The 24152-nt window shown below is 39.7% G+C and overlaps 1 protein-coding gene across 1 annotated transcript in view; it reads right to left on the bottom strand.

The window, feature by feature from the left end:
- Window positions 1-24152, bottom strand: part of Glis3 (GLIS family zinc finger 3) — a 452494-nt gene that overhangs the window by 286720 nt on the left and 141622 nt on the right. Inside the window, exons 3-4 of the mRNA XM_070035664.1 lie at window positions 18267-18474; window positions 10302-11397 (exon numbers count right to left, since the gene is read on the bottom strand). Coding sequence (XP_069891765.1) covers window positions 10302-11397; window positions 18267-18474 — 1304 coding nt within the window. The remainder of the gene's footprint in view (window positions 1-10301; window positions 11398-18266; window positions 18475-24152) is intronic.

Genomic DNA, 24152 nt, shown 5'->3' with positions numbered 1-24152 from the left:
CATTACTTACATGAAGTTCTCTTTCCCCACATCATTTCCCAGAAAGAAGCATCGAATAGGTGAAGGAAAATAAGAGGCACAGGTAGTTGTGTGGAGAATCCCAAGGAAGCCCAGAGATGGGGGACAAATTCCTATTTTAGAACTTCCGGTAAAGGCTTAGCTACATATCCCTCTCCATCCTCTTAGTAATAAAACATCTTTTGATCTTTTCTGGACAAGTTTCTCATAGTAGAAACTGCAACTGGGATGGAGGAAGAGAGCGGCAAAGGAGAAGAATACCACGATAGCAACATTTCTCATTAAACACGCTCATCAGACCCAACACCCAGTGTTTCCAAGTGAAAGCGTCAACAAATGAGCATTCGAAGACACAGAAATTGTTCTGGAATTGAGCTCAAGGAGCTGCCTCATGAATTGGAAGAACAAGGATCCAGGACCAATGGGATACCTGCAAAACACTCCAAAGGCCTGAGTCCAGACAGGGGTTCTAGGCTAGATTTGGAGTTCCCTGGGGTAGCCCTAAACTAGATGAAGGCTGTGAGAACAGGAAGCATTAATAAGCTAAAGGTACATCTTCCTGTCACCTAGCATTCTCTAGCCTAGAGATGGGGTCATGGAGAATAGGTGGCATTTTGATGAGAATCCACATAATTTCCTTTCCTCTAAATGTCCCAAGCACTCAATTGTGTTCTCTATTAATTAGACCGAGCAGGAAAAAAAAAATCCAAAGTAAATTCTACCAGTGGAGGAAAAAAAGTCTTGAAAAGGCTAGGAAACACAGCAGAATAAGCGCCAATCCAAACTTTTGTTTGGATTGGTCAGTCTCTTTACAGAGAATAAAAGGAAATAGTTAACTAATAGGAAGCTACTCATACACAGCCTCTGTCCACATCTTAATCATTCTACATAACTGATCAAATAGCTGTGGTCTTCTCTCATCTCAACTTTTATCTTTCAAGTCAACAGAAAAATACTTTCTTGTTATGTGTTCCCTTGAAGAGTCACTTGGTATCAGGGGAGGAAAAATGGTGTTTTATATGATATGTGCCAAGAGATATACACCTTTCAGCCAGAAAAAAATAATTGTAAATTTGAAAAGGCATTGGAAAAGGTAGGAGGGAGTCCAGGTTTTATTTTACATAACTAAACACATAGTGCTTGCCACCTCAATGAAACCATCTCCTGGAGCATGTTGTTGTTGCTAGATGTGCATTTATTTTAATCAGGTTTGCCATTCTTCCAAATTTTACTGACATTATCCTGGTTTGATAGAAGTCCTTCATGAGTCATTCCAGCTTCACACTCCCACTAAGTCTTACTATCACAATTCTTAGGAATTCATTTCTTCATCTGGGACACAGAATTGCCTTGGTTCCTTTCTCTGAAAAGAATTCATTGCAAGATGCAGTCCTCTCCTCTAAGAACAAGTATGCGCAGTCCTTACTGGCAGAGTTGGGAGCTTCTTCCCATGTTCCCACTAAATTACATTGTACATCTCTAGAGGGCGGCCCTAAAAGACTAAGTTCCTCGTAGAAATGTCCCATTTATGTGTGTTTGGCTTCAAGAACAGGATATGGCTCATGATTTGCTCTCAATGACCAGATGAATAAATGAATGAGCACTAGGTATTCATATCATTACATACTCTACTTGGTTAGGTGAACTATACTCCCACTTTCCCCCAGGTTTAGAAAAATGTTCTTGTGAAACACAACTACATTGCTCTAAAAAAAAGTCCTGATTTGAATAATAAACCATATATTCACCTTATGTTTGGCGCATTAGCTCTAATTACTCATTTACATTTCTCTTGCCTGCCAAGCTCCTAGGTGTCTTATTTTCTAATGTCTCAGCAACATCCCATATTACTCATTATTTTAAAAACTTCTTCAAAATTCTCCTAAAGAATCAGCTAAGCGGGGCGCCAGTGGTTCAGGCCTATAATCCTAGTTACTCAGGAAGTTGAGATCTGAGGATAGTGGTTCAACGCCAGCCTGGCAGGAAAGTCCATGAGACTCTTATCTCCAATTAACTACCAGAAAACCAGAAGTGGTGCTGTGGCTCAAGTGGTAGAGCGCTAGAGCTGAGGGACAGTGACCAGGCCCAGAGTTCAAGGCACGTACAAGGCCTTGATTTCAGGCCCCAGTCTCATCACAAAAACAAAACAAAACTATTTTCCCTACTCAAGTCTATAGCTATGACCTAAGAAATAAATAAAATTAAATGCTGTGCTGCAAAATAAGAAGGCATGGATTTCATTCCACTTGTAGTCCAACTCCGCATGAATGACACCTCTTTTGAACTGGAGTCGGACACTTGGCTTCTCAGAGTTAGAGCGAGATGAAATCAAGCCGGCCATACTCAGGGCCTGAATGTGTCACAAAGCCACAGCCCAGAGTGACAATATCCCTTGTCTTATAGCCGATCTAGACGCCTTGTCTTGGAATTACACCAGAAACAAATAAATCCTGCTAGAGGGAAAAACAATGCAAACCAACATCTCATTTCTCAGTCATTCCACCCAGAACTTGAAGGAAACGTTTCTGAAAAAAATCACAGAGAATCTGACTTGCCCCCTCCCCCTCATTTTTTGTTTGTTTTTTGTTTTTGGTCTTTCACTCTATACAATCAAATTCTATCTGGACTCAAATATGTGAAAATGAACATCCAAAGAACAGATAATTAAGAAGTTTTACAAAGGTCACAGAAGACATTTCTAATAAATTGCCAAATGAATTTTCCACAGCAAGAAGCACTTCTACTTAAAAAGAAAAAAAATGGGGCTGGGAAGGTGGTTCAGTGGTAGAGTGCTTGCCTTGCATGCATGAGGCCCTGGGTTCAATTCCTCAGCACTACATAAGCAGAAAAGGCTGGAAATGGCACTGTGGCTCAAGTGATAGAGCACTAGCCTTGAGCTGAAGAGCTGAGGGACAGCGCCTAGGCCCAGAGTTCAGGCCCCACAACCGACAAAAAGAAAAAAAAAGCTAAGAAAAATACATTTCAAATCCATATATATGAACCGACCTCAAAAGGTTTGACACATATTGCCTTCATCTAATTCTTTATAAAAAAATTTCATCATTCTAATTTTTAAATGTTATTTCAGGGTATAAAACGAGAGATGAACCACAAAACAAACAAGAAAGAAAAGGAACATTAACCATCATGTAGTTAATGATTTTGGTTAATGAGAGTAAAGCCTCAAATATTTAACTTCTTAGGGTGTTCTCATTATCTATTATTTTTCATTAATCCTAGAATCACAGGGCAGAGAAACATAAACCATGATTTGCTTTGAAAAGTTTGCCCCAATCTGCTCTGAATTTATTTTCAAGACAAAAGTTCACAGAAGGTCAGTTCCCTAGGTAAACTGGATTAAATGTCTTCTAAAGGCAAATCAAATTAAACCACTACCAAATGGCATGTTTCTGAACACTCTTTGGTAATGTGAAATCCAATCAGACAGACGTCTTATGGACTGTGGTCAATTCTCCATTTGATAAGAATTTCTGTGGTTTTGCTTTCACCTGCTTCCTAATTTGTGGTGACATAGATATATGTATATATATATATATATATATATATATGTGTGTATATATATATGCCATATATACATATAGTATCTCTCTCTCTCTATAGTCATATATGTCTACAGTATGTTGAACATGTATATAAATAGATGATTATGGTTGTATACCTTTCATGTTAAAAAAAAATCATGGGGGGAAAAAAACCTTTGGATTTGGTTTGAGTCTTAAATCATTGAGTTCGTGTCTAATATCTGACAGGCTGTTGCCTTGTGGGTTATGATTTGGAAGCTAAACTCTCTCTCTGATCTTTACCAGATGTTTCGCTGGTGATGTTTCAGCCTCAAGAGACAAGAAGGATATTAATGTTAATTTTATTTATTTAATCATTATCAGGCAGATTTGATAAAATAAATAAATAAATAAAACAAAAGGGGAAAATTCAATAGTTTGGTAATTTATCAACTCTTCAGAAATATCCATAATAGTGAAAGTGTTTTGAAGATTTTTTGATATGAACAGCCTGAGAGGCTGCATAGTGTTTGAAGGAAAGCTTGTTCACTCTTACCTCTAAAAATGAGAAATAAGACAGCAGATTTCTCAGTGCTGCTTCTACCCCAGGGAAGCAAGGAGGTAGCAGTGACATACCTATAATCCATCCTGAGCCTCATCTCAACTTTTAACGATTACAAGGCCAAGTGACACACAAATATTAAATGGACACTCAGCTGAACCAGTCAACTCTAAGATATTCTCGTCTCTTTTCTTTGGAGGTTATTCTGAAGGAACACTAATCTACCCTAATTGATGTCAGTACACTGGTGATCATGAAGAAGTACTTTCTACTAAAGATTACCATCATATGCTTGGAATGAAGGGACAGGGTAGACTTCCATTTATCTATAGCTGAAAATCAGAACTTGGAAAGTTGTAGAGTACTAATGCCTTGGCTGCCTGTTAGAATCACTGGGAAACTATACCCTAAGCCAATTAGATCCAAAACTGTGGAGAGACCCTACTCCCCAAGTATTGGTACTTTACAAAAGCTCCCCAATGTTAAGTACACCTGAGAAAAATGGCTCTTTCCCCATTGTTAAACCCTCCGTGCACAGAAGGCCCCTTCTCTAGAAGGCCCAACCCCACCCCCAGCATTCATAAGGCAGCCCCATCTGGGGGCAGTGGGAAGCCCCCCAGGATCTGAGGTCTTCACTGTGGCCACACCTCCTCCCCCCTCCTCTCCTTATACATCAGTGTCCATCATTAGTTCTGTCCCTTTCTCCCTTTTCCCTTTCCCCCCTTTTTCTTCCCTTTCTCTTCCCCTGGCACCTCTCAGGCCCCCATCTTGTTCAGCCAGCAGTATGCTCTCCCCACCACCCAATAAACTCTTCTCTGCCTGAACCATGTGGCAATCTCCTTTCACGGAAGCAATTTCAGTGAACCCAGTGTCATTCAAATTCAGAAGAGTGACTCAGATACTTTAAGTGGGGAGTGCGTCACCACTTATTAGTCCTGGAAAAATCAGTTTCTCTTGGCTGGGTTCTCATTTTAAAATGGAAGGCAGTTGTATTCTAATTGCTTTTCTTTTTTTTTGTCTAAAAATACATGGTTAGGTAGCATCTCAAATAGACAAGGAAGAATACAAAATATTGTGACACACGCCTATTAGTATATTACTATGACCAAGTTAAAAAGAAGTGAAAATTTGACCCTATCTATTTCAATTTTCTTTCTTGGGAAAGGAAATAAAGCAAAATCCCCAGCTCCTGTTTCCTTCCTCTCTATTAATTATTCTCTATCCTAAAATTACTGAGTATCCTGTCAATAGATTTTCATTGCCTAATTACATAATTATATATCAGCAAAACTATATGATACTTCAGTGTATTTAAGTGTACATAAGTTTCTAGTATACTACATACATCCATTTATAGCTATATTTCACCCAACATTTTTTTGAGATTTACCTATGTGGATATATATGTATATGTATGTGTATATATATATATATATATATTTCATTAATGTTAAGCTCCTTTATATTGTCTTGAAGATACCTGGGCTTGAACTTAGGGTCAGGGTACTATCCCTTAACATTTTCTGCCCAAAGCCAGCACTCAACCAATGAAGCCACCAAATAACTGGAGAGAAAAATCTCAGTTTTGTCTGCCCAGGTTGGCTTTGAACCACGTTCCTTGGATCTCAATCTTCTGAGTAGTTAGGATTACAAGTATGGACCACTGGTGCCTAGTTTCCTTCTTTGAATTGAAATAAATCACCTTATCTATGGAAAGTTAGGGTTGTTTATGCTTTTTAGAAGCTGCAAATTCCTTACTCTTCTCACAGCTCCTTGCCGCCATACACAAGAACCTCCTGGCTGGACACTTAGACGTAGTTTTGTTGGATATGTTTATCTTAAGTCTTAATAAATGTACCCAAACCCTCTCCAAAGAGGGTACACTAATTTACTTTTCCAGCAATAGTCACATATCCTGCCTTCTTGCTATCTTTATTGATACTTGGTATTATAAAAACATGCATATTTGCCATTATGAAGGTTATTAAATTGGTTCCAATGAGACAGTATTTTCCTAATGTCCCTCTGGACATGCAATTGTGATCATCCCATCAATGAAAAGTCTTATCAAAAACCACCAAACCAGGGATTTGAAGAAACTTCCTTCTACAAGCTTACAATGAATTTATTTTTCCTCAAGGAATGGCCAAAACTGGACCATGAACCCATATATCAAGCCATAAAGGAAGAAAAAGGACACAAACTCCATGTATTTTTTCCCCTTGTCTTCATAATCCAATATTACTTACAAAGAAAACTGCCCAATATTCAAGCCAAAGCAAATACACTGGATTGTGCCAGGCAAAATGCCTGTGGAGAAATGAGTCAATTTATACAAAATTCAAAACTGTCTTTGGTCAGTGACATTTTCATGAAAACCTGTGGGTGGGTAGAAGTTTTGCAAAATTCCTTCTTTTGCTATTGGATAAAATTCATCCAGGAAAAATAAGCAACACTGAAGTGGCAACCCACATTGCCCCTAATTCCTTTATTAGCACTCTGGAACTTCCCAGAACAACTGCTTTCAATTGTGCATGAAGGAAAGCCTCAGAGTCTCTAACTTTGGCAAGAGAAGAACCCTGGGCCTCTGTTTCCACTGCCCTGATCAGCTGAGCAGTGAAGCATTGTGGGTAGAGACAGGCATTCACAGACACAGTGCTCTGTCTCCTTCAGAACACACCTCCCTGGGCACACAACCAGACACTGCCACCATTCAACTTAATGGCACAAGAACCTCGGTATGGTAAACGCATTCTCAGTGTGCGCTCTTCTGGAACCATTGCTATAGATACTGTTAGGCATGGTTGGGGCTAGTGTACTTGCATGGTTTTGGGTTACAGTTTATGTTGTCCTCCCAAGAACATCAAAATGGGGGTTGGACAAAGAAACGAATTCTAAGTCTTCAAGGCTTGTTCGAACTTGAGTGTCTGAAACCTTTTCCTGTTAGAAAAACATAACCAAATTCCACAGAGATACACCTGAGAATGCTCAGAGGCTCTGCAAACCCCCAGGTTGACCACAGTTGGGAGTTACTAGTCTAAGCTCAGCAAGTTCAAAATAGAACAGTTGTCAGCCACAGTTGCTTTAGTAAATAGACATGGAATGAACTTGGGTAATCTGAACTATAATACTGCCATATCGCAGATTCTCATTTAGCTGTCCATTCTTCCTCAGTCTTTACTTCTCAAGACCTTCCCCACTGGATGGGAATACCATCAAGTCAGACTGCAGAGAACAGCTAGTTTGGCTTTCTGAAGACTCAGTAAGCATGCAGGGTTGTTTTGGGTGGAAAAGGGAGGCGGGAGGGAATCTTCTTCTTCCAGTACAAGAAAATGATGATTTCACAATCTAGAGGTGCCACCTAGATAGCATCATGAGGGACAGAATGAGTTCCAGAATCATGGGCAGAGGTTCTGCAAATGCATGTCCCATCCAGGAAAGGAAATTTAACATGGAGAGAGGACACCAGAGTCAAGCTCTTACTGTAAGCAGGCTCCAGCCCTCGGACACACCCTCCTTTTACCAGAACTTTCAGAAGCTCTTTGTACTGCCTGTAGTCATGGTCACCAAACAAAGGGGTCATCCTCCCTTTCTTGGGTCAATAAACCCAGTGAGTGAAATCATGACTAACTCTATCACATTCAGAAAAAAGATAAAAGAAAAGAAAGGCAGTTGAACATGTAAAACAAAAATGGACTGAGTCTTATCACATCCTAGCCCTTTAAAAGAAGTGGTCATTTTCCTTGGCATAGTTATTTGGCTTTGAATCAACTACCTTCAGACTTTAAAGCAGTGAAACATTTCAGTGTTCAAAGTTCTCTGTGTCTGGATTCTAAGGCTATAAATATTCATTTTGCAAAAGACAGAGAAATACTCCGCCCCCACCCACAGGTATACAACCACTTTAAGCATCATGCTTTCTATCCATGGACTACAATTTGGGAGGGCTATTAAACTTTCCCAGCAAAATAATTTACTGCCAGAGAGCTATAACCATATAAATCAAGCACATGACACATGACAGCACCATAGACTTTGGAAGACTTAAGGTCCATGATGTGTTGTTTATATGGAAATAGATATCTTCCTCCTTTAAAAAAATATGTGTGTGTGTGTGTGTGTGTGTGTGTGTGTGTGTGTGTGTGTGTGTGTGTTCACAAGACTAAAACTGTAGGATTGGTTGGCCCCTAAGGAACCTTGCTTTGTATACCATAACATGTAAGTAAATAATCTGTGATTCCGGATTTGATATGCTATTAATAATATGAATTTTGCAAAGATCCCATCCATAAAGGAGTAGTGAGTAGATTAGGAGAAAAAAAATCACTTCCAATACGCCTCTCGAATAGCACAATGAAAAACTATCCAAAGGTATCCAAAGATGCAAATGTTCACCTCTCTGCTTATTTTTTCACTCGGCTACTTCTATTTTTAATATTCATCATGTACTTGAGTAAAAGTCAACTTCATAAAGTTATGTCTTTGAAAATCTTGTAGCAGTGGGAAAATGGGGGAAATCCGATTGCACAAAAATTAATTTTGCAATGCAAAAAAAAACATTTTGGGGGATAATTCACGTCTTTATGTTTATTTCAATAAAGCCAAATCCAGTCAACTATTTTCAGCCAGGATTAGTCAGAACTGAAAGGTTGGACTGTTTTCCTTCAGAAACTGAATGTCTTTCGCGCTTGCAATAGGCTGGTGTATTCCAAACAGAGTAAATGGGATTGCCTTCCAATGCTTGCTTCTTTCTGGCATTTATAGTGCAGAATCCTACTGACAGAGTGAGGTTTTGCCTCCTGGAATGTAATTATTCTTTTCACTCATAAAACCTGGCATCTCACAATGTATCAGCTTCAGGTTTTCCTTAAGAAAAAAAAATCACAACATGGGGCATAATGTAATGACAAGAAATGAAATTTCTTTCCACCAGAAATTCTGAAAACTCTTTCAAAAAATACCTACTGGACTGTGAAAAAAGGTGCTTCTAATACTTGCATTACAGCTATCACCTGTTTGGTTTGCTCTTGCATGAACCAGACAGCTCAGACAATCTACAATCAAGCATATAAATATAGTCCAGATACTTTCGAACATGATATCCTAGAGAGATGGAAGGGGCCTCTGGTTGAGAGATCACAGTCCGAATAAGTTTCTTTTCAAATTGATTCATAATACTTCACATATTTAGTGACCGCCAGCATATTGGATATCCAGGGAGCACACCGAATTCTCAGATTTTTATTTTTTAGCTCTAAAGAAATATCCCTGTCCATCTCAACTAATACAAAACACGTGTTCTCCCATTTCAACAGTTAAGTAAGCCATCTGAGATTATGAAAAACCATCCCTGTGGTCCCAAAAGTGATGTCCTTCTTATAAATCCTGAAGGTTTATGTGAGGTGTGAAATCGTTGTGAAATCATTTAAGAATTCTATTACTCAGAAATTGTATGCTTTGCCAAGAAGTAGAGTTCCAGGATTAACAGTAGAGGGGAAAGGGGAGGGGGGTAGGGGTGGGGAGGAGAGATACCAAACTCATTCAAAAGGAAAGACACATTCCCTTCTCAATGCATTCTCCTTATACTCTTCACAAAATTTGTCCTCCTTAAAATTAGTTAGGATCCTGCCAGCTTCTGCTTCTGTGTGCCCTCTGGGTTATTTTTGTTCCTATGCTGGCTATGAATGGATCATCTCTGCAAGGTGCACTGTGCAGGCATATGGATGTATGCAACAACATTTTTGCCAAGTTACCAAGTGGTGGGTTTCTTTGTTTCTTCCAAACCTTCACCAACTCCCCTACATGATATTTTCATTCAGTTATTGGAAGGAAAGAGAAATCACTGAAAAAGCGGCGCATGCTGGTGCCAAGTTCATGTTCTGCTGGAAACTTTAAGTCTGGGCCCAGGGACACTGTCCACAATCTTGGCCCTTGTGGTAGCCTGACTCGCCCTAAGACAGTGGATCATACACCTTTGTTGAGGAGAATCTAGATAGGGAGAGAAACCGGTTGCTAACCAATCATCAAAGGCCAGGCTGAAGAGGTGTCCGATCTCATGACGCACGTGGCCATCCCACAGCCCAACACCCCCAAAACAGGAACTGTCTCCTCACCTGCCTTCCAAAATGTGGAAAGCTACACACATGAAATCGAGTTGGACCTTTAGGAAAGATGGCCCCTTGCGGTTTCAGAAAACTCACCGTACACTTGTTGGGCTTCTCCCCGGAGTGAACCCTCATGTGGATGAGCAGTTTGTAGCGGGCATTGAAGGGCTTGTACCTTCTGGGGCAGCCAGCCCAGAAGCAGGTGAAGTCCTCCCCCTTGCGCTGGTCTATATGGACCTTCTCGATGTGCCGCACCAGCTCCTCCTGCTGGTCATACAGCGCGCTGCAGTCTATCCAGCGACAGCAGTGTTTGCCCCCCAGGTCCTCCATCTCTCCATCCTCATCCAGGGCGGCCTGGGGCAGGGCCAGCGTGTGCGCGTGGGGCAGCAGCTCCGGGGGGTGGTGAAGGTGTGGGTGGGCGTGGTAAGGGGGTGGGGGGCCTTGGGGCGGTGGCAGAGGAGCAAGAGGGGGGGCGGAGGGTAGGTCCAGGGTGCTGCCTGGGAACTCTTCCAGGCGCTCCGTCTTGAGCATGCCAGCCGGCTGGCCCTCCGGCCCGGGCAGGCCATGCTGCACCACCATGTTGGTGACCTGGCCCGGCTGCAGGCCACCGTGCTCCAGTTGCTGCATGCGCTCGTACTCCGGCGCCCCATTTTCACCATAGGCCACCAGCACGCCCTTCTGCCCACCGGGCACGGCGCACGGCTGGGGAATGCGGCTGCCACGCACCCCCAGGAAATGCCCGTAGACCTCTGGCTGGGGGGACACGTGGGCCGGGGAGGCCCGCGATCCGTTGATGTAAGCCACCAAGGAGGTGGGCGACGTGCGGATGATGGTGTTGAAGTCAATGCCAATGCCATCGGACAGCGGGGACAGGGACAGCGCTCGCTTCTTGGAGCGGGCCGAGTGGGAGCGCGTGGAGGAGTGTCGGGGGCTGGGGTAAGGCGAGTGGCTGTTTTCCATGCCGAAAAGGTAGGACGGCAATGAGTTCGAGGTGCTGTGGCTAGACATGGATGTCCCAGGAGGAAGGCTAAAGAGGTCCCCTAGATCGACGCCGTTCTGAGAGCCGTGGCTGGAGGCCAGCGAAGGGAGGGGTCGGTAGCCCTGAGACCACTCTTGTTTCACACTCAAGGCCGAATGACTCTCGGTCAGACTCAAAGTCGTGGAAGCCACAGAGTCCCGCGAAGTGAGAGACCTGGAGAGACAGCCAGAGGGAAAAGAGAAAGAAAAGAAGACATGAGCAAGTCAGCGTTGCTTAAGTGCTGAACGCATTACACTGACGATCATTTAAGTATCTGCCCTAATTACGATCGCCACAATCTGGGGGAGGCTATAACGAAATTCAAGGCTTTTCCTTACAGGTCAATAATAATAAAATAAAATCCAATGCTTATAGAAATAACCAAACAAAAGGTCTTCTGCATATAATCTCAATACTTCCAATGATAATCAACAGTCTACTTTATTCTTGAATATCTTTTTTTTTTTAAGGTTAAGAGGGAAATTATAAAGACCTGGGGAAAAACTGTTGATGTTTGTGAAGGCAAACCAACTAAATAAGTGGTCATGAGGCACCTTCTGCCTGCAGCACGCTGACAGGCTTTTGCCAAATACACAAGTCCCAGGAGTTCTAAGCAAAGAGTCAAGTAAACCCTACTCAGTGGCGGTTAAAAAAATCAGCTAGATTGGAAAAGGGAAAGCAATCTTTATGGTCAAAGAGCTGCCCAAGGGACTTAGTAATACCTTCATTGATATTAGCAAATTAGGTCGAGTCATAATATTCAGTGCACCCAAGTGAAATTGGAATCAGATAACTTGAGTGGATGGATGGGGTTTGGAGAGTGATTTGGGGAAAACAACAGAAGGGGTGATATTGATCAAAATGCATTGTGTTCAAAAACTGACATGTTGAATTGGAACCCCTTTGTTCAACTACACTTCAAGATAATTTTTAAATTTTATGAAAAAATAAAGATTTTTCAAAGCAACTTATACTGTCAATAAACAGTCACATTAAATCACTCCAGTAAATGAAAACTATATATAACATATATAGGGTGGAAGTGTAGCTCAGTGGTAGAGCACACACTTAGAACACAAGGGGCTCTACCTTGAATTTCTATTGTCAATTTTTTATAATATAAAATACATCCATAATATATAAGGAAGTAAGAAAGTGAAATCTAGTCCAATTTGGAATTACACATTGGGGGCATATAAAGTTGAATCACATTTGAGGGTCTTGGTGTTTCTATGAGCTCTTGTCCTTATGTCAGAGTACTTTTGAGGCTGAAAGTAAACAACTGACTATAGTAGTTCACTTTTGCAAGTTTCCTTTCCTGTGCTAACCTTTCAGAAAACATGCTTTCGTATGTCACAACATATTGTATATCAAAATGGTTTATAATGTAGCTCAGGCCCTGGAGAAATCATTTTATGTTAATATGACATTGTTGCCTTAAAAATGAATGGAAGAGAAAAGGTGTCTTTCTTAGAACACCTGTCACAAATAGGCTAGACATATAGGCATATAGCATAGGCAGTATAGTTCCTGAACTAGACCAAGTATATGGCAGAAAAACCTGGATTATTTATATGTACCTGTGCTGGCGTTCTATGGTGGTTTGGGGGGGGGGATACAGAAACTAATGACAACAAACGTAATACAAAAATGTGTGTCTCTCCTAAATTAACACATTCACTATCTCCAGCTGCTAAACATCAACCTGTTTACAAAGGAGCTCCTAGAAAAGATAAGCAAAATGTCTTTGGTGCCACAAGATGGAAGCCAAAAGCACTATTTCACACCATCACAAGATATAAGCAAGAACACCTTTGCTCCGAAATGCACAGCAGAAAGGTGAGAGACTCTGATCGACATAAAGTCACCATCGGGAGCAGTAATGTTTATCAATGACAAACACAGCAGGGTTTATGTCCAGTTGCCCTTGAGTAAGATTTTTCTTTCTTGGTCCACATTTGGGCTGAGAAGTTCCTGAACCATCTGTGTTTTGGGTGGTTTTTTTTTTAATTCCCCATGGAGACTTTTCAATTATTTTCCTAGCATCCTTGCAGCATGAGCTCTTCCTGCGAGCTAGGCAGACGGCTCCCGGTGATTGGATGTCAAGGTCCCTTTCCCAGTGAGAGGCAGGAATTGCTTTCAGACCCAGGGTCAATCAGTAGTTATGTCATATAGGATGCAGAGACAACTAACTTTGTTGTATACTCTGAGGTCAAGAAAGCTTATAGAATATCAAGGACCAGAGCTTTATCAGAGGGAGAGCTCCATGGTCACACGGATGCCCAAAGCCCATTCTCCGGTAGTTACGTGTACCGGTCAACATCAGTTTAGAACATTTCAGGCTTTTAAGCAATGATTAACAGACCAGGTTATCTATCTGTATAAATGGAGCTTACAGAGTATTACTTGGATTGAGGGCAACCTACAGTGATATATGCTTATTATCACATTATTGAGAGATGATTCTCATTTCTCTCAAATTATGTATAACTGTCTTAATTCAAATCTGAGCATGACCCAGTAAAGGCATATTGCTTAACTCTCTGGCCATCTCAGTTTTAAAGATATAGTTAACTATCTTTAAGAAAGTAGATTCTGTATTATACATTAATGAATAGAAAACAATCTCTCTCTCTCTCTTTCTCTCTCTCTCTCTCAAAAGTTCTAATACATGAAATCTCTCCGCAATGCATTAATTCTCAGTAAGAGTTCTCCTTTCAAAGATGATATAGTGTAAAGCATCTGTGGGTATCTTCGTCCATAAAAGTCAAAATCTTTAAATTGAAGGGAAGATTTTTTGACCCCCTAGTCAGTATTTACCAGAATATTCCATACACACTAATAACTCAAAAAAAATCATTGGTCAACAAAGTGAATATAAGGAGAATGACACAGGCTCATACTTTTAATCCTAGCAGTCAAGAGGCTAAAGTAAAAGAGGATTAAGAATTCAAGACCAACCTAGGCTACAAAGCGAGGCACTGTCTCAAAGAGAAAGTCAGTAAATAATCATAATGATATTATTTGTCGCTTACAAAACATTTTCCCTAGGTATCATCTGACATTCAAATATTTTCTTACATAGCAAATGCAGCTGAAGTTTTGTGAAACTCCTCTCCTGGTTACACCAAAGGGATGGTGTGTGGTAGGTAAGCGAGAGGAGGGTTTCTTAGGAGAGTACAAATGAAATAGGAACCTGGCTGAATCACCTGTGTCTCTGTTGATTTCTTCACACTACATCCTATACATGGTCCCCTAATACTCTGCTTGGCTGAAAGAACTGGTTAAACAAGTTTCAAGGCACATACACGATGACCAGAACACAAGTTTTCTCTTCTTTTTGTAACAGTATGTTGAATGAGTGTGACGGCTGCCAAAATGTCTTGCCTGGGATCCCTGCTACAGCACATACCTACCAAGCTGCTGGAAAGAAGGTGGCAAAAAGCTCAGAGAGGTAGGTTATCATACTGAGAGCAGTCTCCACCTCCATATGTTTATCCCACGCTAAGGACGGTATTTCTGGTGACTAGTTTATTTATGAAAGAAAAGGGGATATATCTTAAACAAAATGAAAGCAATATTTTAAAAAAACCTCAGAACCCATCAGCAAAGAAAAGCTTAGGATGGCTGGAAAAGTTAACTCTCATGAAGCAGTGAAAGGTATGGTGGCGAAGTATGGTGCTTTGTATCACATGGGATTCCTCAAGCTAATAATCCTCACCAAAATCTATGTCTCCTAGTGCCATAGATCATAGAGAAGAAGACCAGCCTTAGTCTACCTCAAAGCTCTTGTCTATGTGCCATGATAAATAATCCCAAAGAATTCACACTGCTTCTGAATATAGAATGGCTTTATAAAATGTTTGAGCCTAGAGAGATATTCCAGTGTATGGTCTCCAACTCTTAGCTTTCTCTGAGTTTTGTGGACATATTTCCAAACAAACAAAGCAATCACCATCAAAAATGTCCCATTTGGAAGATAAAGAGCTAGTTCAATGCAAGTGACTAGCTGAACTTTGTGACTGACCAGCGAACTGAACTAGGCAAAACACTCAGATTTTCCATGTCTTAGATCCATCACATCTTTAATCGGGCTAATTTACAGTTAGGATGAATTTCCAGTCATAAAATGCAGAAGCACAGTAGGTGGAAACACCTGAGAAGCTCAGCATACAAAGCCCATCAAGCAGCATCCTATGTCTTCTTCTGACCAACTTTTCCTAGATTAGGATATGATCCACTGTCTTTTATTGCATCTGTGCCCCAGCCTTGACATTTGGGAGAAAAAGGGATGCCCTTCTCTAGAACAGAGTTTAGGCTATGCCTCAACTAAGAATGGTTTCCATTTATCATGAAGATGGATTAGTCAAAAATGGCTGATGAATTAATCAAGGCAAATCCATTAAGGTATGATTCTCAGCACTGGATTAAACAGAGCTCAACAAAGCTAAGAAAGAAGAGCTTTTCTCAAGATTTGAATCTCTGGAGAAAAACAGACTCAAATGAAAAGGTGAAACAAGAGAGCCAATAAAGCTATGAAAACTATTACTGATAATTAGGAAATACAAATTAAGATGGAAACATCTTCAACCTCAAACTGAAAAGACTTATACTTAATGTTTGATAAGATATAAGAAAATATTTTTGGTAAGATGTAAGCAGTCTTAGACCGTTAGTGAGTTTGAAAATACATGTGAAACGTATCAAAGCGATACAACTCTTTTGAACTAGCCGATTTTGCTTCTAGGAACTGATTGTAATAACTAGAGACATGAAATAGAAGGTTCATTGGTTAATCCCATAAAGCAGTGTTTATATTATAGTAACACTGGGGGTAAAATACTAAATGCTTAGTATTAAAAATGTGATAACAATTCCATATTGTTTATATTCTTTCTTTATTAAGTGGAATTTGAGGCAGAAAGAAATCATCTAGAACTAAAGGAGGTTTTTCTTACAAAAGACTTTATACAGCATATAAACTGAAGGAAAAGGTTACAAAATCATGTCAATTCAATTAATAGGAAGTAATAAAACCCAGATTTTATAGTTCCATCCATGGTTGTTTCTAGGTGTCAGGATTTAAGGAGGCTACCATTCACACCTGGTGTTTTTCTATAGATTCCACATTTTCTACAGTGAATAAGAATTACAGAGATTATTGTGGGGGGAGAGCAACAAGCTTTACAACTTTTCTTATGGCAGACATCTCTCAAGATTAACAGTTTATACCCACTCTGAGCCCCCCCGCCCCAGGCTCCCAGTAAACAGTGTTTTACTAAATTGCTTCCTTCATCATCATCTTTTTTAGCTCTAGACTGTAAAATGTCTCACTGTTGCCTTGGACTCTTTCTTTCCACTGTTGGAACTCTCAAACCAATTTAAAGATCACAAATAATAGGCAACCTTTCCAAATTGCTGAAAGTAAGTTTCCATCCTTCACCAACTCGTTTTTATTATAACTCATCCTGCAAAAAAAAATGTATTCCCACAAGAAGGGCTCACAAAATAGATAGTCAAAAACACTTGTCAGTGCACTGGAAGGATATAAAATTATGCTAAGGAATCAAATACGCCAGAAAACACGGAGATAATGACCTCTCTCTGGCCAACCCATGAAAGGACCTACAAAGGTACAAGGCTTGAGCCTGTGCGCTGACTACCATCAGTTTCTCCATTAATTATGACTGCCTTCAAGGCATGGGCCGGACTTGCCAGACAAGACACTGAAGGCTTCTCAGTGACACCCACCCATGCACACAGTTAATTCTGCATGCAGCACACAGCAAGTCTCAGGAGTCCCTCAAGGCAAAATCATCAATGGGAAAATGACAGCAGCTTCCCATCACAAAAAGTCTCCGGTGAAAAACAAGTTTCCACCTCATGAAAAAAAATTGGGCATAAATAAATGATCCAGGAATTCTGATTTCTGAGTCTCAAATGGAGGTTAGGAAAAGCGTGGAGGAATATGGGAGGGGGAAGAGGAAGTAGAAGAAAGAAACAAAGGAAATGACAAGGTCTCAAAACCAGAAGGCATGTTAGTGGGGTTAGAACTCAAGGAAGTAGAAAATAAAATATAGAAATAACGTGAAAGTAGAGAATAAAATGAGTCTGCAAAATCATAATTACAGTAGAAACTAGCCTCAAGAGGACAAAACTTTGTCTTTTCTAAGATGGTAACATCTAAAGGATGATATAATTAACCTAAAAAGGAAACAGAACTTAAACATTATACAATACTTTGAGCGAATGTCCCACCCCTAGTACAAACCTTGTGATATACATTTGTCTGAGGGCTTAATTTTTACTTTCTACTTAAATCTCACCCACATAGATAGACATATGGCACTTATTGTACCTACTTATTCTGCCACGAATCAGACATTGTGTTGAAATGTTATATAACTCATATATGAAAATATGTCTTCCCAGACACATCATAAAGTCTTAAAATTCATGAATTCTACCTTTATTCTCTCTAATATCTCCCTAACCTATTGTATTATGCAAACAGTAGATACTTAATACAGATTTGGGTAGGTGGGTAGATGGATGGCTGGTTTGACAAAATCGCTTGATAGCAGCCTAGAGACTTTACAATATAAACACTGGAAACATAAGAGGTATGATAAATGTGACTAGGACATCTCAATTTGCTAAGTTATGATATGACTTACTCACCAGAAGTGACAAATAGACACACTGGACTTCAGTCATCAAAGCCCAGAAATCTCCTTTTTTTTTTCTTTCACTTACACCACCAAACAGTAGATATTAAAGGCATGCCTCCCAATGAAGAAGATATGATGACATAGTTTTTAGACACAATTCCCTGCAAAACTCATACTGAGAACTCATATTGAGGTGTGTGTCTATTGAGTGTATGTGTGTGTGTGTGTGTGTGTGTGTGTGTGTGTGTGTGTGTGTGTGTGTGTGTGTGTGTGTGTGTGTGCCATGTGTGTCATGTTCCAGAAGAAAAGGGAAAACATTTTGTGAGGTGTGATTATACCATAAGGAAGGGGGGAAAAAAAGTAACTTGAGACCTGGTATCTGAAGGAGGTATATTCAGGTTGGCTGCATTCATTGCCCTCTGTAAGCTAGGACTGATCTGGTTGCATGCTGTGGAGACCTGGCTTGCTGGAGGTGAAATGGGTCCCAGTCGCTGAACCATCATGGGACTGCTGGTGACCACTAGATTGTTGCAGCTGCCTTTTCCAATGGACTTGCACTGAGGCCCAAAGCCAAGAGCCCCTAAAAACAAATGAATCAGGTTAGCTTTTATGTCCCTTACATCAGAAATCAGTACATACACATGTACACACATACATCAAGAACTCGTTTTAGAGAGTCCTTGGCTCTTTTTTTTTTTTTTTTTTTAGTGTTGTCGATATCAAAAGCTTTCTCTAATTGCAATGGCAAAGCCATAAAGCTTTATAGGAAACCTTCCCTATCCCCACTCAGAATGGTAGCAAATTTCACTCTTTCTATGGTAGAAGTATTTTGAAATTTATATTGTCATATCTTGTAAGAGCTTTACTTGGGCTGGGAAGGTGGCTCAGTGGTAGAGTGCTTGCCTAGCATGCATAAGGCCCTGGGTTTGATTCCTCAGCACCACATAAGCAGAAAAAGCCAGAAGTGGTGCTATGGCTCAAATGGTAGAGCACTAGTCTTTAGCTGAAGAGCTCAAGAACAGCGCCCAGGCCCAGAGTTCAGGCCCCACGACCGACCAAAAAAAATTAAAAAAAAAAAAAAGAACTTTACTTAAATAGTTAAGGTGGTTGATAGAATTACCTGTCTGAAACCAAATTATTTTTCCCTCAGAATAAAAACCTTGATTAATCAGCAAAAAAGTTGACACTGCTGATAAAGACTAATTTAAGTTGCCTTATTTCACTCAAAATTCACACTTCCTAAAAAGTCCTTTTAGAAAGCCTTTTATAAGTCTAGCTGTTTCTCTTTCCAACCTTAATGTTTTTTCCTCTTCCTCTCAATTCATTGTCATTGGAAATGTAATCGTTTAAAAACAAATCAGTATGAGAAAGCCATAAACCATTCACTAAAGACTAAATGTGACAGGTTTTTTTTTTTTCATTTTGGAAGTTATAATCCTCTATTGTAGAAAACCTTAGTAGTATATTACAAATGGGGGTCAGAAAACAAAGAAACCCACAAAAATCTGTGTCATTATGGAAAAGTGAAAAGCAAAGAGAAAAAAGGCTAACAGAACCGTGATTCATTTATTTAAAAACTTAATAATAGTTGAATCATTTTAGACATTCTTTGTACATATATGTACTTTTTGAAATACTTTTTACCAAGCAGGTCAAGACTCAGTAACTGTACACTCTGTTCCCACTTCTTACAAATCAAAGTTAAAATGATCTCAATTTTTAGCATAGTATGCCCTAAAGTTTCCTTCTTAAATATCCCATCCTTTTTTTCTCATTGATAAAGTTGGGATCATTTTCTTCTGAGAACCCTTAAAACCAAAAGACAACAAGACACAAGAAAATTTTTCCACTCAATGCTGCCACAGTCTAGGCATACTGTAAGACACAGCTATCAAAAGAGTAGCTATCAAAAACCTTGTCCAGTCTTCTGGGAAACTAAAATACAGGTTCAACTGACCTGCTGAAGGTCATATAAGGATTTAATGATAACAGAAACCCATACTTCCATATTTTCATGATACCTATGTGCTTTAAATGTAAGCTTTTAGGGTGCTTAGCTTCTATCTTGGATATGTTCTCAGATAATTATCACCAACTAAAATGTCTCAGATTTTCTTTATTCGGATACACACATCAGAACTGATGCAACTTGTATGTTAGCCATTTTCTTTTGCCTTGACAGAGTATAGATATTCCATTTTCATTGTGTATAAGACATTATAATCATCACAGCTCCATCCTGACAGCAAGCATGGTAGGTGCAGTTTTATGTAATGCAGCATAAATCGGGTATCTTTATAAAGCCTCAATCCTGACACATTTGCATTTCAAACTTGCTTTTGACCTTGGAAAAAGTCAATGTGATGGTTCGCAGCCTGCTCCAGTATGTAAGACACCTCAATTGTCTTCCCCAGGTTCTACTGCTACCAGCCATTGCTATTAAAAGCAACATCAGATGTCAAGTCTTCTGTCAAACAGAATGTCATAAACTCATAAAGGAATGTAGACACTTCATGCCTGTTTCCTCTTTAATAAAGAAGATTCATCTCTATCTACGTCTAAAACAAAGACATATCAGCAGCTGGAACAGCACACATCCACTCGATAACAAAGAATATTAATAGCTATTTTATCCATTTTAAAATGTCACAGAAAGATTGTAAGGTATACCGGTATTTTATATACCAGCAAAAACATAAAACAGCCAATTAAATTTATGCATGATGTCAAGATTTCAGAGATGTTGTGGTGCAAAAACAAATACATACCTTTGAACTAATAAATAGCAATGTGATTGTCACAATTTTTTAATTTGAATTCTTTTTTTGAGGGGAGGGGGTTCAGTCATGGGGCTTGAACTCTGGGCCTGGGCGCTGTCCCTCAGCTCTTCAGCTCAAGGCTAGTGCTCTACCACTTGAGCCACAGTACCACTTCCACTTTTCTGGTGATTTATTGGAGATAAGAGTCTCATGGACTTTCTTGCCCTGGCTGGCTCTGAACAGCAGTCCTCAGATCTCAGCCTCCAGAGTTGTTAGGATTACAGGTGTGAGCCACTGACGCCCAGCTAATTTGAATTCTTCTCTTGTTCATGTTATTTTCTCTACCTCAATTACCTTGACTTACCTACCTCCATCTTAAGGTAATTAAAGTCTTGATTTAAAGGTGTTCTCTTCTATAACCACCCTTCCCTACTGATGACTGGGTAGATTTCACCTATGCCTTTAATTCTTTTATGGTCTCCTATTATACATCTGTCTCAGCGCCTGAAACATTGGAGGGAACTGAACTGTTTTGCCTCACTGCTGTCCTCCTCTCACTTTTTCGACTTAATTGCTTTCCTAAAGCAAAGCCTTTATTTGAGACATTGCTAGCCCTTCACATCTATATCGTTACATATTGTAGACTGTTAGATGGCATACAGTAAGTACTTTCTAGTGAGATTAAGAATGAATGAAAACAAATGATAGTTGGAGTGACTATTAAACACTAACCAATTATTTCCACTAAACATTCCAGGTGATTAAAAAAAAAACAATTCTTTGATGCACCTCCACAGTATCACTGACTAAGTTAAATGGAATCTTCACCTACAATCCTTATATTCCCATTATTTTTCTTGTTCTACAATAAACTTAAGTCCTTTCATCTCCTACATCCTCCTCCGTTTTCACCACACTACCTCCGACTCCCTAATTCACTGGTTAGCACCCTCTGTCCGCCTAGAAATAATAAATCTGAACCCATATCTCCAATGATAGGCCTTGTAATGGATGATGTTTAAGGAACACATTAAATGTTGGTGTGCAGCTCTGAGAATGTTCTGGAAAAATTACTATCTGTGTCACAAGGGGAAGTAAGAGCTATTATACTCAATGGAACTAGCTAATTCTAATTCTTCCTCATCATGCCAGCCATGATGACACCGCTAGGCTAGTCCGAACAGTGCAGTACAAGGGAATATGGGCCCTGAAGTTTGCTCTGCCTGGGATCAGCCTGCCGAAGGTGATCACTAAACATTTGTGTCCCTAATCTGGGTCTTCTCGTCTACAAAACAGAACAAAACAAAACAAAAAACTAAACCTCCCTTCACGAGGTTCTGTTGCATCAATATTAATAGTATCATCTAGCACTTAGTAAGTATTCAATGGACATCAGCTGTTATCAGTGTTTTGTCATTATTTGTTTAGTGTCTGCCCTTGTTGTTTTTTTTTTCCCCTGCTCTCTTTACTGGAGTAAGAAGAAAACAGTTCTTTATAATTTCTTGTCCAAAATAAGACAATACCCGATGCTGTTTAATTTTCTGCCCATTTTCAATATTCTTTCTCCTTTGAGCTTGGAGCCAATTTTATTTTTTTAAACCAGGTGTCATCACAGATAGAAAAAAAAAAGTTTGCAATTGGCCAAGTCTGAATGTTCCTTGGCTTGCCATTCCTTACAAGCAAACCATACAACTTTTCTAACAACCAAATATGCCAACTAGTGGAGCATGGCTTTCATTTTGAAATAATGTTTCTTTTTAGAGGCAAATGATGTGTTTTAAAAATGTATTTACTGCTCAAATAAGGACCAGAGAGGATGTCATTCTGGAGATGGCATATACATCCAGCCCAAATCACTGCGTGCTTATTGGGAGGGGGGGAAGCCTGAATGTTTTTTTACCTTTTTGAGTTTCTAAAATGAGTGCTCATTTAAGTCATCAGCTTTGTTAGTTGAAAAGGTTCTTGCATGGCAGTCAAATAGGTGCTTGCACTGTGGCTGTCTCTTTTCTAAGTATGTATGTCTAGCTACTACTGATCTTCCTGCAAACAGCACTGATACGGGGGAACAATACAAAAGGAAATGTAAATGAAAAGACAAGACAGAAGAAACCAAAGCTTTCTTGAATGTTAGTGGGCATTCAATTGACACATATCAAATACTAACCATGAGTCAGGTAGGCCGGGGAGACAGTGGTGAGTGAGAGGACAAAATCTCCACAGAATCTACACTGTCTGGCCATGAAGACCCGCAGCAAAACAACTGCTCATGGGTAAAGAGGCGATTCCTGCTTCTAGGATGAATCATGCCAAATAACTTCTTTAGTAATGGGAAAATGACTGCAGAAAAACAATTTCTAAATGGTTTAGCCAAACACATATGTAAGGTATTTTGAAATATGAAAGCAGGCAGTAAGTAGATAGGCAGGTATGTAAGTAGGCAGACAGACAGACAGACAGACAGACAGATTAGGGTTCAAATCTTGCCTCACACCTCAGTGGTTATGTGACACTAGGGAAAGTTCTTGAAGTCCCCTTACTTGAGCATCCTGTTCTAAATGAAGACAATAAAAATATCTAACTCATAGGGCTGTTCTGAGGATGAAAAGGTTAAGAGCATTTCTAAGCATCCATGTTTTACTCTAAAGTATTTCAGTAGACAGAAAAGTTACAGGAATAGTAAGAAATGACCTCCAGTTTTACTGGTTTTAAATTATTATTAATAATAATGATAATGACAATGATAATATTTTGAACCACTTAAGAATAAGTCAGATTTCATAACTTTTAGTCCAAAATGTATAAATATAGTACAAACATTACATGGCAAAGTACTAGTATGCAATATTCAAATTTTATCAACAATACATGTAGAGTAATTGTTTTCTAATCCAGGATCATGCATGCAGTATAAAGTGTACGTGCATGCATGCATGTGTGCGTGAGTGTGTGTGCGTGAGTGTGTGTGTGTGCGTGAGTGTGTGTGTGTGTGTGTGTGTGTGTGCATGTATACTGAGGCTTAAAACTCAGGGCCTTCAGAACTTGAACTTGGTCAGCCTTTTCATTTATGTCTAATTCTCTATCATTTATGCCAGACCTCCACTTCCAAGTTTTTGCTGGCTAATTAGAGATAAGAGCCTCTCATATTTGTTTCCCTATGCTCCCGACATTGAACCTCAGATCTGACCCTTCCAAGTAGCTAGGACCATAGGCAAGAACAGCAGCTGGCTCTATGGAAGTTTTTGAGTCAAGATGTAGTGGGTCTTCCAGAATGGACTGGCATATTAAATATTGGGCACTCAAGATACATGGAAAAGTGGGGAAAATGGAGGAAGGAAAGTAGTAGAGGGTTTGCAGCCTTTAACACAATAGTTAAAGATCAAGACTCTGTAACTAAACTCTACCCAGTGGCTTTGGTATCCTCAGTGACAGATTTCTAAGATGTTATTTGTTTACAGAGTCAAAAGATCTAATGTATGTGATGCATTTGGGGCCTGACACA

The sequence above is a fragment of the Dipodomys merriami genome, unplaced genomic scaffold (genome assembly GCF_024711535.1).
Source record: "Dipodomys merriami isolate MVZ:Mamm:240054 unplaced genomic scaffold, mDipMer1.0.p SCAF_26, whole genome shotgun sequence".
NCBI lineage: Eukaryota > Metazoa > Chordata > Mammalia > Rodentia > Heteromyidae > Dipodomys > Dipodomys merriami.
The sequence above is the reverse complement of the archived record's forward strand: the minus strand, read 5'-3'. Positions and strand labels throughout refer to the sequence as shown.